This window comes from Podarcis vaucheri, assembly GCF_965113315.1.
Source record: "Podarcis vaucheri genome assembly, chromosome: 14".
NCBI classification, from domain to species: Eukaryota; Metazoa; Chordata; class Lepidosauria; order Squamata; family Lacertidae; genus Podarcis; species Podarcis vaucheri.
In genome coordinates this window covers 35,943,984-35,956,273 of record NC_138752.1, presented here as the reverse complement: position 1 = coordinate 35,956,273, position 12,290 = coordinate 35,943,984, and the positions used below count along the sequence as shown (strand labels likewise).

The 12,290-nt window shown below is 45.1% G+C and overlaps 1 protein-coding gene across 2 annotated transcripts; it reads left to right on the top strand.

Annotated features, from left to right (window-relative positions):
- Positions 1-8,074: 8,074 nt before the first annotated feature.
- Positions 8,075-11,961, top strand: SMIM22 (small integral membrane protein 22). Of its 2 annotated transcripts, XM_082199255.1 has the most exons (5): positions 8,075-8,225; positions 8,360-8,440; positions 10,208-10,384; positions 11,131-11,207; positions 11,705-11,961. In XM_082199255.1, exons 3-5 carry the CDS (start codon positions 10,249-10,251, stop codon positions 11,750-11,752), a joined length of 261 nt encoding a protein of 86 aa, XP_082055381.1. In that variant the 5' UTR covers positions 8,075-8,225; positions 8,360-8,440; positions 10,208-10,248; the 3' UTR covers positions 11,753-11,961. The 2 variants fall into 2 exon arrangements, with proteins under 2 accessions (XP_082055381.1, XP_082055382.1); XM_082199256.1 differs by lacking the exon at positions 8,360-8,440 and having other exon boundaries at positions 8,077-8,225.
- Positions 11,962-12,290: the final 329 nt, after the last annotated feature.

Here is a 12,290-nt window from a genome sequence, read left to right as displayed (position 1 = left end):
ATAGAAGCTTCTGATCCTAGTTCCAGATGTCCCATTTTGGCTCCTGTGCTCTGGCCGTGCCAGAGTGTGGGAGCAAAAGACAGATCCATTCTTCTTCCTCCTTCTAGAAGCAGCACCGGCTAGATTACCACATTACTGCCTGCACGGACTGGCAGCAGCTCTCCAGGGTCTCTCTCATCCCCAACTGGCAATGCCAGGGCTTGAACCTGGCACCTCCTGCGTGCAAGGCAGACATTCTACGACTGAACCACAGTCCTCCTGATTCGGCATGTCAAAATTGCCTTCTTTTCAAGTAGTCCCAGCTGTCCAGCAAGGGGGAAGGCAAGCGGTACCTGAGTGTGAGCTACTTGTTTGAAGCGGGGAGTGTTTACCACCCTCAGTCTCTCCCCTCTGGCGTCACCTATGACCCTAATACTTGAGCGTAATTGCTCTGCCCAGGGATACGTGTCTGTAACTTGCACCAGAGGGGGAACATGGTGTTCTTTCAACATGATTGGCACCGGAGGCCAGAGAGGGAAAGCAACAAGGTACTGGTGAGAGAATTTGCCCGCCGCCCTGAAGACACGCTTTCCATATTGAATGTCCTGCGAGGCTTTTGGAAGCTCTCTTCCAGAGTCTTCAGATCTCGACCTGCCTCAAAGGGCAGAGCAAAAGGGCCCCTGACCCTGACCCTGCTGCTCTTGATACGGCTGAGAGCAAACTGGCTGAGAGCAATTCAGAAGTATTTATTTTTATCCTTGATGCTCTCTTAGTGATGCTTGCCTGGAGCTTCTCAAGGATTGGAAAAAGAGCTCTCTTGAGCAGCTGGGACCCCAAAAGTGTCCGAAATATACTTAGAGTTGAGTGTGGATTTCATGCTCTTTATTCAGCTCATAGTGGCGAGGAGGAATCAAGTTCCCCCAGAATGTCTGCCTTATATACATTATTTACACAATGGGCCCCACGTGATTGGTTAATTTCGGGATTCACCTGTATGCCAATCACGTTTCGGATTCACTTCCACCTGGAGCTGGATTGGGTGGCTCCTGTGGACCAATCAGACTGCTGCATTCTGAATCCTATTGTTCTAGAACCAATCAGACTGCTGTATTCTGAATCCTATTGTTCTAGGACCAATCAGACTGCTGCATTCTGGATCCTATTGTTCTAGGACCAATCAGACGGCTGCATTCTGGATCCTATTCAACTCAGTACATAACAGTGTCCCTGCCCCACCAATTGCTTGAGGAGTGAGAGGCTGGCCTCTGCCTGTTTCTGCATGCTAGGTTTCGGCTCCACCTTCACTAAACATTTAAAACAGCACCACACCGCTTTAAACAGGCATGGCTTCCCTGTAACGAATCCTGGGAAACTTAGTTTGTTAAGGGCACTGAGAGTTGTCAGAGACCCTGCTTCCCCTCACAGAGCTATGCTTCTCTGGGAAGAAGAGGGGTCAGTTGTTAAACCGCTCAACTGATGGGTCATAGGAGCCTGCCTTCCTCAAGTGGTGGGCTTCTGTTCAATAGAAACTGCTTCTCGCTCCCGGAGCTGCTCTTTGGCGCTGTCCTACAAGGCTTCAACACAGGAGGGGGAAAGGAGCCCTGTAGGGAGGCTTGAAACAGGAACAGACTTTGGTCTTTCAAAATGCAGCAGCGCCCTGTGCGACGCCAAAATTCGGCACTCCTCACCTCTTGCCTTCCGTTTTTCTCAATTCACTATGCCATAGTTGTGACGCCCTGCGGTGCCCCCTCGGCTTGGCATCCAGTGCGGCAGAACTAGTAGCGCTGCTCTAAATCCACCTCTGCTTGCAAAGCCCTTTGCAGCCCTCCCTGTGTTCTCCTTTGCACCTCCAACAGGGTTGTGGGTTCGAGCGCCATGTTGGGCAAATGATACCTGCATTTCAGGGGGTTGGCCTAGATGACCCTTGTGGTCCCTCACAACTCTACGATTGTAAGATTCTGTGAAAGGAGAAATGCATGGGAGCCCTTTCCGATGCTCCTCCTTTCAACCTCAGATGTTGGGGATTTGGTTTGCATGCAAGAGTACTCTATATATGAAGGGGTGGCTGAATGATCTTAGTCTCTGTGTGCACTGGGGATTAAGAATGATGGAGAATTGTGTCCAAGGAAATGATGGTTGCTGAAACATAAGTCGTTTAAATGGTGAACGCTGAGTGCATGTCTGAACTCCTGAACTCAGAATTAAAGTATATTTGTAAGATCTATCTGCAAGTACATACAATATATAATGAGTATATATAATATTCATAAATATGAAGGCGAAAGTGAGTAAAGAGAGCATGAAAATGTTGGAGAGAAAGAAAATGTACCTCAAGTTACCTGTGTGGGCTCTGATATTTAGGTGTGTGGGTTCACTTTCTGTTGTAAATGAGTGAAAAAAATATCTAAAATAGGAAACAGTAGAATCTAGACAGCCAGGACTCAATTATACAGCTGCAAACAAAGCGTTTGCAATGTGTTGTAACATGCAATATATAAATGTGACACTAGATGGTGAGAGTGAGCTACGCAAAATTCAATGTGTTTTTCAAAACCTTTTTTTAAAAAAAGCATTTTCACAGCGTTGTTGTTTTTTTTGTATGTGTGTAGATTCCACACTAGCCTTGTGTTAAAATATTTTGAAAAGAGCAGAAGGCAAGGTGGATGTAGGAAATAGGGTAAAGGGACTTTTGGCCTGATCTGTGATGGACATCCAGTTCCCCACACTAAAACTCTAAAACATGTCTCTTTCAGCAAGCCTGGGCTCACCTCTGCCTAAACCACACCATCACATTTGAACCATGTAGCCTTCATGCCTATTGAGCAAGCAATGCAAACCTGTCACCTTTTGAGGTGTCCATCAATCTCCCTAACCATCATTTCAATCACCGCCAGTCCTTGTAAATAAATGCAGCCTCCTCTGTGCCCTGCCAAGATCCATCAGTGCAAAGTGTTCCACGGAGAAGCGCTGAATTAGAAATATCATCCTTCCATCACCTGGCACTAACAATAGAGGCAAGAAGGTACTGTATATAAAGTTCCTGTTCCCCGCTTTCCGAAAAGTAAATGTACTTAATTTGCTAGCAAGATGCAGCCTTGGTGAAAGCCTTTGGATGTGAGCTGTGCAGAGTGACTTTTAAAAAAGCAAAACCCTGGAAACAAAGCAATTTTCTGAATTTCAGCCAAAGAGAAATGGCATTGTGTTTCCTTCCCACGTGGTGCAGCAGTACAACTGAGGAATGCTTGGATGGCTTTAAAAGCAGATGAGATTCATGGAAGATACGGCTATTACTGCCCTCTCCCCCGGTGTTGTCCTTTAGCAAGTGAGTGGGGCTCAGCTCATAGGGGAGAAGGCATGTCTCCCTTGCTCTCAGTTGCCTGTGCAGCAACTTCCCCTGAGGACATCTGAAATAAGGGCTTCCTTTCCAGCCCTACCTGGAGATGCCCGTGACTGAACCCGGGACATGGAAAGCAGATGTTCTGTTACTGAGCTACGGCCCTTCCTGGAAGCTGCCTTTGACCAAGCCGGAACATCGGTCAATCTAGCTCAGCATTTCACACTGTTGCTGGAGAACACCGTGGGGTTGGAGGAGTGCTCTTGTATTCAGATTTCTGCTTCCGGGTTTCCCCACAGGAATCTGGTTGGCCACTGTGAGAACAGGATCCTGGACTGCATGGGCCATTGGCCTGATCCAGCCGGGCTCATCTTAGGTTCTTATTGCTTGCACTGGCTGGCAGCAGTGCCACGGGGGGCCTTTCCCAGCCCTACTTGTAGATGCTGGGGACTGAAGCTGAGACCAGGTGCTGTACCACTGTAATACATCCTCACCCTTTCCCCTGTCTCCAGGCTCATATCACTTGTGCCCTCTTTAAGCTGTGTGAAATGGGAGAGGAGGAGTTCTCAACATGGAATGAAACAGCTCTCTCCAGTTCCTGCTCTCACACCCAGGATGCTTTTTGTTATGTACTGAAGTTCTCACCCTGAGCCAGCAGGGGGATACTGTAGATAGTTTTCACTCAGGACCACATATGCAAATAAGGGGTTGAAAGTGACGTTCAGTGATTGGATAGTTATAGTTCCAGAAAATTGTTACAGTTACGTTGTACTGGAGCTCTATATAAGCAGGCTGGCTGAACCCTTCAGTTTAGTTCTGTTCTGGCCTGTGAATAAACAAGGGCTGTTTGAAGAATCGCTGTGTCGTCTGATATGTTCACCCACAACTTAACACTTTCCTCGCTTCTCTCCATCAACTGGGACCAGCCAGGTGTGAAAAAGTAGACACTGAGAAGCCCGCAAGCGGCCTGTCACATTGCCTTGTCTGCTGTCGCATCCAATAAGCCCAGAACTGGTGATTGTGTGCTATGTCCAAAACAGTTGTTTACAATAGGTTTTCTTGCTCTATAAACACCAGGCAAAAAAAATCCTCTCAATATTTTAAAAAAGCTTCCTACTCCATCTAAAACAAGGTCTCCACATCATACCAAGTCAAGCTCAAAGTGTATTAGTATATAAAGCCCTTAACAGCTTGGGACCAGTAACCTGTGAGATTGCTTTAGCCTGTATGCGTCCACTTGACGGCTTCAGTCTGCAGAAAACTAGCGCTGTTACAAGTGCCGAACAATACTTGTTCCATGTTTGTATGAAATTGATATTTTAGTGTGGCAGCTGTCACACTTTGACTCTCTTTGCCTATTGACATCAGGCAGAGGCCTTCTCTGTAGTCTTTTTATCACCTGCTTAAAACATTTTTGTTAGGCAAGCGTATCCAGTCATGTAGAATGTGGACATGTGCTTTAATCTGGTTTTTAACTTAGAGTTGATTTTAATTACTTTTTGAACATTTTAAATGGTTGTTTTTAACTTTTTAAAAACTGGTGATTTCATTGTTTTATTATTTTGTAAACCACATTGAGGTGTGTGGGTTTTTGTTTTTTTACACCAGGATTCTGCACTAGCCCCAGACCTGTTCACTGTCTCTGCTGCTGCACAGCGTTCTGAACAGGTGTGGCCAAGTCCCCTCCAGCCCACCTTAGGCTAGCTTTCCACTTCTCACACTGAGATGTACCTTTCCTCAACTGCCCAGCATTTATTTCTGTGTTAAGATGGAAGCTCATCCCTTTGGGGACAGGAGAACATCTCTCCAAAAAATAAGGATGTGCAAGATCGAAACACCGTGGCTTGAATCTCCACATATATATAATTTTACACCTTCTGATGGAAAGAAAACAACATGGAGCATATCAGCTGAAGAGTTAGAAATGATTGTTAAGAGGAGGAAAAGGAAAATATTTCATAGCTATCTGTGCAAACTCAACACCTCTGTAACACCTGCCAAGACCAGAGAGGGTTTGTATAGGTTGTTAATACGTGTATAGCACTGCTGACATGAATGAACTAAGGTCTCAAAGTCCTAAAGGGAAAAGAAAGAATTCTGACCAACATGGAGTAAGGGCAGAAAGAGGCAAATGCTTTTTCTCTTTCTCATTATATAATACTGTCAGAACTGCCCTAGGTCCCAGCTCACAAAGGACCAACGCCACTTCGTTGTTATATACAAAAGTCTTTATTGAAGTTCAGTTTGTCTTTCACATCAGTAGCGTGCAGCTCTACGTCTGAAACTCTAGACCGCTCCACCTCTTCCTTTGCTCTTTCCTCCGCTGGGTCCGCCTGTCAGCTGGGGTTTCTCCCTTCCTAGACTCTTCTGACGCTGGATCCCCTGAGTCTTCCCCCTGCCTCCGGCGGGCTTTAGGACCTGGTTCCCGATCCGGGCTTTCTGCTTTCCCGCGCGCCTGTACATTTGAACTTGGCGCGCGCGCCCAGCCGGTAACCTTCCTTCTGACCGTTTCACTGTTCCTGTCACTGCTTCCCCCTTCGGGGGGGGGGGGCTAGCTGGACCTGACACCTGGGCCTCTTCCCCCCCACTCTGCTCTGGTGGGGAAGCTGGTCCTGATCTCCAGCTGCTGCTTTGGGAGTCCCCGCTGGCCCCCTGTTTCTGGTGTGTCCCCCCTGGGACCCCCCTCGCCCTGACCATCGGCACCTCCTTCTGGGAATCTTCTGATTCTCTGGAGAAGCTCATGGAATCTCTCGGGTCACTGTCATACTCCCCTATGCTGCCCTCAGATCCCTCCCCTTCGCTCTCCATCTCCTCTCTCCCCTGTGCCTCTGTCCCTGAGCCCCTGACAAATACCATTTTTACTTCACGTTTTTCTGGCTCTGGTTTTAGTTAAGCCCCATCTGCATCATGCAAAGAATCTTGGGGACTGCGGTTTCTTAATGATGCTGAGAGTTGTTGGAAGGCCCCTATTCCTCTCACAGAACTACAATTCCCAGAGATCCTTGGGAGGAGGGATTGACTGTTAAACCACTGTGTGAATTATAGCTCTGTGAGGGTAACAGAGGGGTCTCCTAAAAACTAGCAGCATCCTGAACAAGCCACAGTTCACAAGATTATCAGTGGGATGCAATGACTTTTTAAAAGGTATATAATGCTGCTGGTAAATGATATATAATGAAATGAAAATGATGTCTAAAATAACGTTTGTAAAAAAAAAACACCCCAGAAGCCTTTCTTCTGAGAATTATAGGGATAGAACTGCCTAAATTGTATAGAAATTTATTCATGTACGCGACTACAGCGGCAATAATGTTACTTGTCCAAAAATAGAAAGGAGAAGAAGTCCCAGGAAACGAAGAATGGATACAAAAACTTATGGAATATGCAGAAATGGTGAGACTTACCAAAAGAATAATAAATCAAGATAACAAACTTTTTATAAAAGAATGGAAATTTACAGATAAATTGTAAACAGATAAAAACACTGGCAGGATTATTTTAACAATCTGCAGCTATATAAAAGTATATTTATAAAGATAAATAAATAAGTTAAGTTAATTTGGATATGCAGAAGATATTAAAAATAAATTTAAGGAAGTGCAGAAAGAGGGGGAAGGAAGTTAAGTTCTAAAATGCCAGAATGAATGTAAAATCAGTGAAATGTATATATATGAAAAGTATAAATAATTTTTAAAAATAATAATAATGCAGCATTAAATGTATAGTGCAGATGAGGACTAACTCATACTCAGAGTAGATCCACTGAAATTAATCAGCACATGTTTTGTTTTAGGCCCTATCCATGCTATACATTTAAAACAATATCCTATTTTAAATAGGCATGGCTTCCCCCAAATGCCCCTTGGAACTGTAATTTGTTCAGGGTCCTGAGAGTTGTTAGGAGACCCCAATTCCCCACAGGGCTACAGCTCTCAGAGTTCCCAGGGAAGACGAGGAATTGGCTTTTAAACCACTCAGGTTGTCAATGTTTGGGCGGCATCCTGAAGTAGGCTATTGCCTGCAAGGTAAATAAAACAACTTCGCCATCTGCTGGACACTCAGGAATTGCATGCATGCATTTTTATCTCCAGAAAACCAGAAAAGTTTTCTTCTTCCTCATTCATAAGAACGTAAGAAGAGCCTGCTAGTCCAGCAGCCTATTCTCACAGTAGGCAACCAGATGCCTGTGAGAAAACTGCAAGCAGGATTCGAATACAAGATCACTCTCCTCTCCTGTGGTCTTCAGAAACTGGTATTCAGAAGCATTACTGCATCTGAACCATGGAGGCAGACAGTAGTCATCATGGCTTGTAGCCACTGTCGCCACAGGGCTCTTGAGAATATCAGTCAGTGTTTGAAATTTGCACTTCTCCAGAATTTGCAATGCAATTCCCCAACCATGCAACATCTGCAAAAGATGCATATATTAGGGCAAAGTGTGAAAAAACTCATGTATTTAGTGAAAGTAAGAAATACATTATACGATTGGAAATTTTGCTCTGTAAAAATGTGCAGATTAGGCAAGACTGTGTGCAAAAAATATGAATATGAAAAGAAATTCACAATAAAATACTGATGAATTTTCATCTGGACTTTTTTTAAAAAAGCAAACTGATGTGGAAATGTGGAGAATTGAACCTAAGTTTGGAAAAGTTGAAAAACAGAGAGAAACCGGTACTGGCCTATGTGAATTATGTTGGTTTGCCTTTAAATGCAAACTGATTCTAATTTCTCCTTCATCCCCTACCTAGGCTAGGAGAAGAAGATGTGTTTGCTATTTGTTTGAGCTCAGGTGGCTGCAGTTTAACTACCGGACTGGGCACTTGCTGAAACAGGAACCAGGAAGTGAAAGTGGGTGGCACACCTACTGAAAACCAGGGAACAGCAAAACCTCACGAAGGAATACCTGCAGGTAACAATATATAGTTTTGTCACTTGCCATTTAAGCAGTTGATTTTCTAGGTTTCGTGTTGGTCACTTTGAGGAAGCCACTTCCTAATTTTGTTTTACTTCTCTAAGCCAAGTTAATCTCCTTCCTCTCCTCAGTTTTGTGGGTGGTTCTTGAGACCTGGCAGATCTTAGGAAGGAAAGTAGAACAAGGAAGCATCTGAGAGGGCTGAACAGAAGGTAAGGGGCACAACACTGTGCCAGGTGCCAGAGGCTTGGTGATCTGGAGTTGCTTATTTTTTGCTGCACCCTGAAAACTGCAAAAATGAGTGTATGAGAACCATTCTTTTGGCCTGACTGGCAAACCAGCAATTGGCCAGGTAACCAGTATTGGAGTCTGAAATGCTAGCACAATCCAGGCAGGGGCAGCTCCAGGTTTGAGAAATGGGATGTGGGTGGCGCTGTGGTCTAAACCACTGAGCCTCTTGGGCTTGCTGATCGGAAGGTCGGTGGTTCGAATCCCCGCAACAGGGTGAGCTCCCATTGCTGTGTCCCAGCTCCTGCCAACCTAGCAGTTTGAAAGCACGCCAGTGCAAGTAGATAAATAGGTACAGCTGTGGCAGGAAGGTAAACGACGTTTCCATGCGCTCTGGTTTCCGTCACGGTGTCCCGTTGCTCCAAAAGCAGTTTAGTCATGCTGGTCACATGACCCAGAAAGCTGTCTGTGGACAAACACTGGCTCCCTTGTCCTGAAAGCGAGATGAGTGCTACCCCTCCCCCATAGTCACCTTTGACTGGACTTAACCATCCAGGGGTCCTTTACCTTTACCTTACCAGGTTTGAGTGCAAAGTATCCTCCAGTTGGACTCCTCCTGTGTCTGTGGAGCTGATGGGAGATGCTGTTCAAAATATCTGGAGGGCAGCAGTTTAGGGAAGGCTTCTCTCTCCCTCTCCCTCTCCCTCTCCCTCTCCCTCTCCCTCTCCCTCTCCCTCTCCTCCTTGTTCTGATTTATATACCACTTGATTATTTAAAAAAAGTGGGGTGTGAGACAAACAAGTAAAAAAGGGAATGTGGTGATACAGAATTTGAATATGTTGAAGCATTTCACACGTCAGCCTTTTCTCATTTTTATTTTTTGTGGGATAAGGGAAGTTCATGGGGGATTTTTTTTTTTTGAGTGGGAGGGGTCCTAAATTGTCATCATTTAGGAGCAAGTCCTTCTGTGGGTTGGCCACGGACCTGTGGAATGCTTAAAGGAGGCTTTAAAATATATATTTTTTTCATTGCAAAACAAACTGAACAATTTTTTCAGTTTCGCTTACCCTTTTGGATCATGCCAAATTTTGCAAGGGGAAATGTGTCTAAAATGCCTGTTTTGGTGGTAATTCATGCAATTAGAATGTGAGGTTTTGTGCATTTTTCATTTTAAAAAGAGGAAATGGGACAGAGTGGACTAAAGACTATAAACACATTCGAAACTGACACGGGTTGGGAATAATCCATCCCAAGTGCAAAAAGGACACAGGGTTCCAATATGTTAGACTGCTAGAAACATAGGAAGCTGACTGATACTGAATTTGACCATTGGTCCATCTATCTCAGTATTGCTTGCACTGGCTGGCAGCAGCTCTCTAGGCTTTCAGGCAGAGGACATTTCCAGTGAAATGTTGAGATGCTGGGGACTGAACTTGGGTTGTTCTGTATGCAAATTGCAAAGCATGTGCTCTACCACCTTTCCCCTAAAGTAAGTTTCCAGACCTCATTATACTGGTTAAGGTGCCATTTGAAATAGAAGCGTAGGAAGTTACTGTGTCAGACCATAGGTCCATCTAGCTTAGCATTGTGGACACTGACTGGCAGTTGATCTCCAGGGTTTCTGGCAGGGAGTTTCTCCAAGCCCCACCAGGAGATGCTAGGATTGAACCTGGGACCTGTCTGCATGTAAAAACGGACGCTGTACCACTGAGCTACATGCCTTCCCTTGTCTTCTTTTTCTCTATCTGCAGATAAAACGGAACATCAGAAAGGAGGCTACAGACGACCAAGAATGGCTCCCTCAGGGAAAGATTTTGGCCAGGAGCTAAGTGATCAGATCCACGATGTACTGACCCGACTGGAAAGCAAGCAGATGTTCCAGACTGCCTGGGACATTGCGGCATTTGTCATTTTCTTTTCTTTCATTGGTAAGTTGGAGGGTGTGGCAGGGAAATGAGAAAAAAAACGGTTGCCTTTCACAGCTGATATTGTTTTTTCTCTAGACCCCGAGCCATGTCCCTTGACGATTTGGGTGGATCACGATGGCTCAAGCTGCTTTGGTTGTTGATGCAGAAAATCCGATGGCCCCATCCCATAGTGGTGCAAAAAATATAGATTATATATTGGAAGAAACTGAATTTTAAATAACAAAAGCAGCCTTGCTGAAGCTAAGCAGGTCAGGGTTTAAGCAGTGCCTGGAGCTGGGAGCCTACTCAATGTCTCTTTAAGCTCCATGAAAGGTGGGATATACATTACTAAAGTTGCCTCCGCTGAACCATTTAACAGTACCGTAAAATGTGTGTCCTAGGACTGGCTACAGCTCTTCTTTGTGGGCTGGCCCCCCTTTTCTAGACAAGGAACTCAGAAACTGATGCATCCAAGCTTTTCTATCACCTTTACTGAGACAGACCAGCTCCCTTTTGACTCTTCCTCAAATTATCTAGTGGCAGCCGTTCTATCAGGCTGCTCTCATCTCAGTTGGTCATTATAACTTTTAAGAACTGGTGCCCGAGCTTTTCCCCTCGCTCCTCCCCTCTTTTTCCTCAAGTGCCATGTATTTTAGATTGCGAGCCAGACAACGGGGGCAGATGATCTTTGTGAGCTACACCAGCAGCCTATTTTGGCTGAAGAGCATGGAAGAAAACGCTTTTAAACAATTCTTTCTGTCTTCCAGGTGTGGTTCTCTTCATGGCCCTCATTGTTCTTATCCGCTGCTTTTGCTGTTGCTGTGATTGCGATTCATATGAGAAGGTGAATGTTTTCTGGTATTATATGCCCACATCTAGAGCAGGGATCCTCAATTTTGGGGGGGGGGACCTGGGAGCACATTTGGAAATCTAATTAATTATCATGGACACCACAATAAACCAATTTCAAAGAGGAAACCCTGGTGATGCTCATAACTCCCCCCCCCCAAAAAAAAACCCCTACACCCCTTGAAACAAATGAAGAGGTGAAAGAGGCAATATTTCCCCAAAAAAACAGGTATCTCCCCCCCAAACTCATTTTTTTTAAAAAATCTCGTTTTTAAAAAATGAGCAGGGGAGCATATGAGGTCATCATGATCTTGGGATGTGAGAAAAGGGTAATACGGCATTAACAGATCCCTTGGGCTAGAAGCAGATCCGGGCTCAAATACACAGCACAGCACTGTAGGCTGCATTCGCACAAACAGGGGCAATGTGCATTCCACACCCTTGCCATGGTTTACTGCTTGAGATTCTAAAACCTTGCTTTCCTGTACACAGGTCCCCAGAAAAAAGGCTGGCATTGTTAACCCGGGCATGGAGCTGTAGTTTTGCCATGACTGATCACCTAAGCAACCAGGAAAAGGACCAAATGTTTGTGCTTTTACTGGATTTTCTCATCTGCACGGAATTAACTGTAAACTGGACCTTACCTGGGCAGGCATGTATCATTAGGGAGGCACTGAAGGCCAGATGCACCAATTGTGACAATATTTAGCCCACATCTGATTGCATATTAAACTGAATAGTCAAACCCATTCCCTACGGTTCGGTATCTTCTGCTTTTTGATCACTGGAGAGAAGATCACAAGGCAGCAAACTCCTGTCCCAGTTGGTTTTTTAAGCCATCTAGTTTGTGTTTCATTAAAGGAGGGGCAGATCAAGATCGGCTACTTGGGGTTTCTGGCTGACTCACATAAAGCCATAGTAGAAAAGGGATAACTCTCAACAACCCTCACAGGGAATGGGTCAATGCTCTTTTCTTGTGTAGATCAAGATGCTGCATACTAATGGCAGATCTGCTGTTTCCTCTCCACCCCCTGCCCCCCCCCCCTTATACTATTTCTCACCCACGAATACTTTGGCC

What these genes read in the sequence shown, in the direction of transcription:
- SMIM22 (XM_082199255.1), top strand. Translation starts at nt 10,249, where the DNA reads ATGGCTCCCTCAGGGAAAGATTTTGGCCAGGAGCTAAGTGATCAGATC. An exon ending in CATTTTCTTTTCTTTCATTG is followed by an intron (nt 10,385 to 11,130) that starts GTAAGTTGGAGG and finishes TCTGTCTTCCAG; the next exon opens with GTGTGGTTCTCTTCATGGCC. An exon ending in ATTGCGATTCATATGAGAAG is followed by an intron (nt 11,208 to 11,704) that starts GTGAATGTTTTC and finishes TCCTGTACACAG; the next exon opens with GTCCCCAGAAAAAAGGCTGG.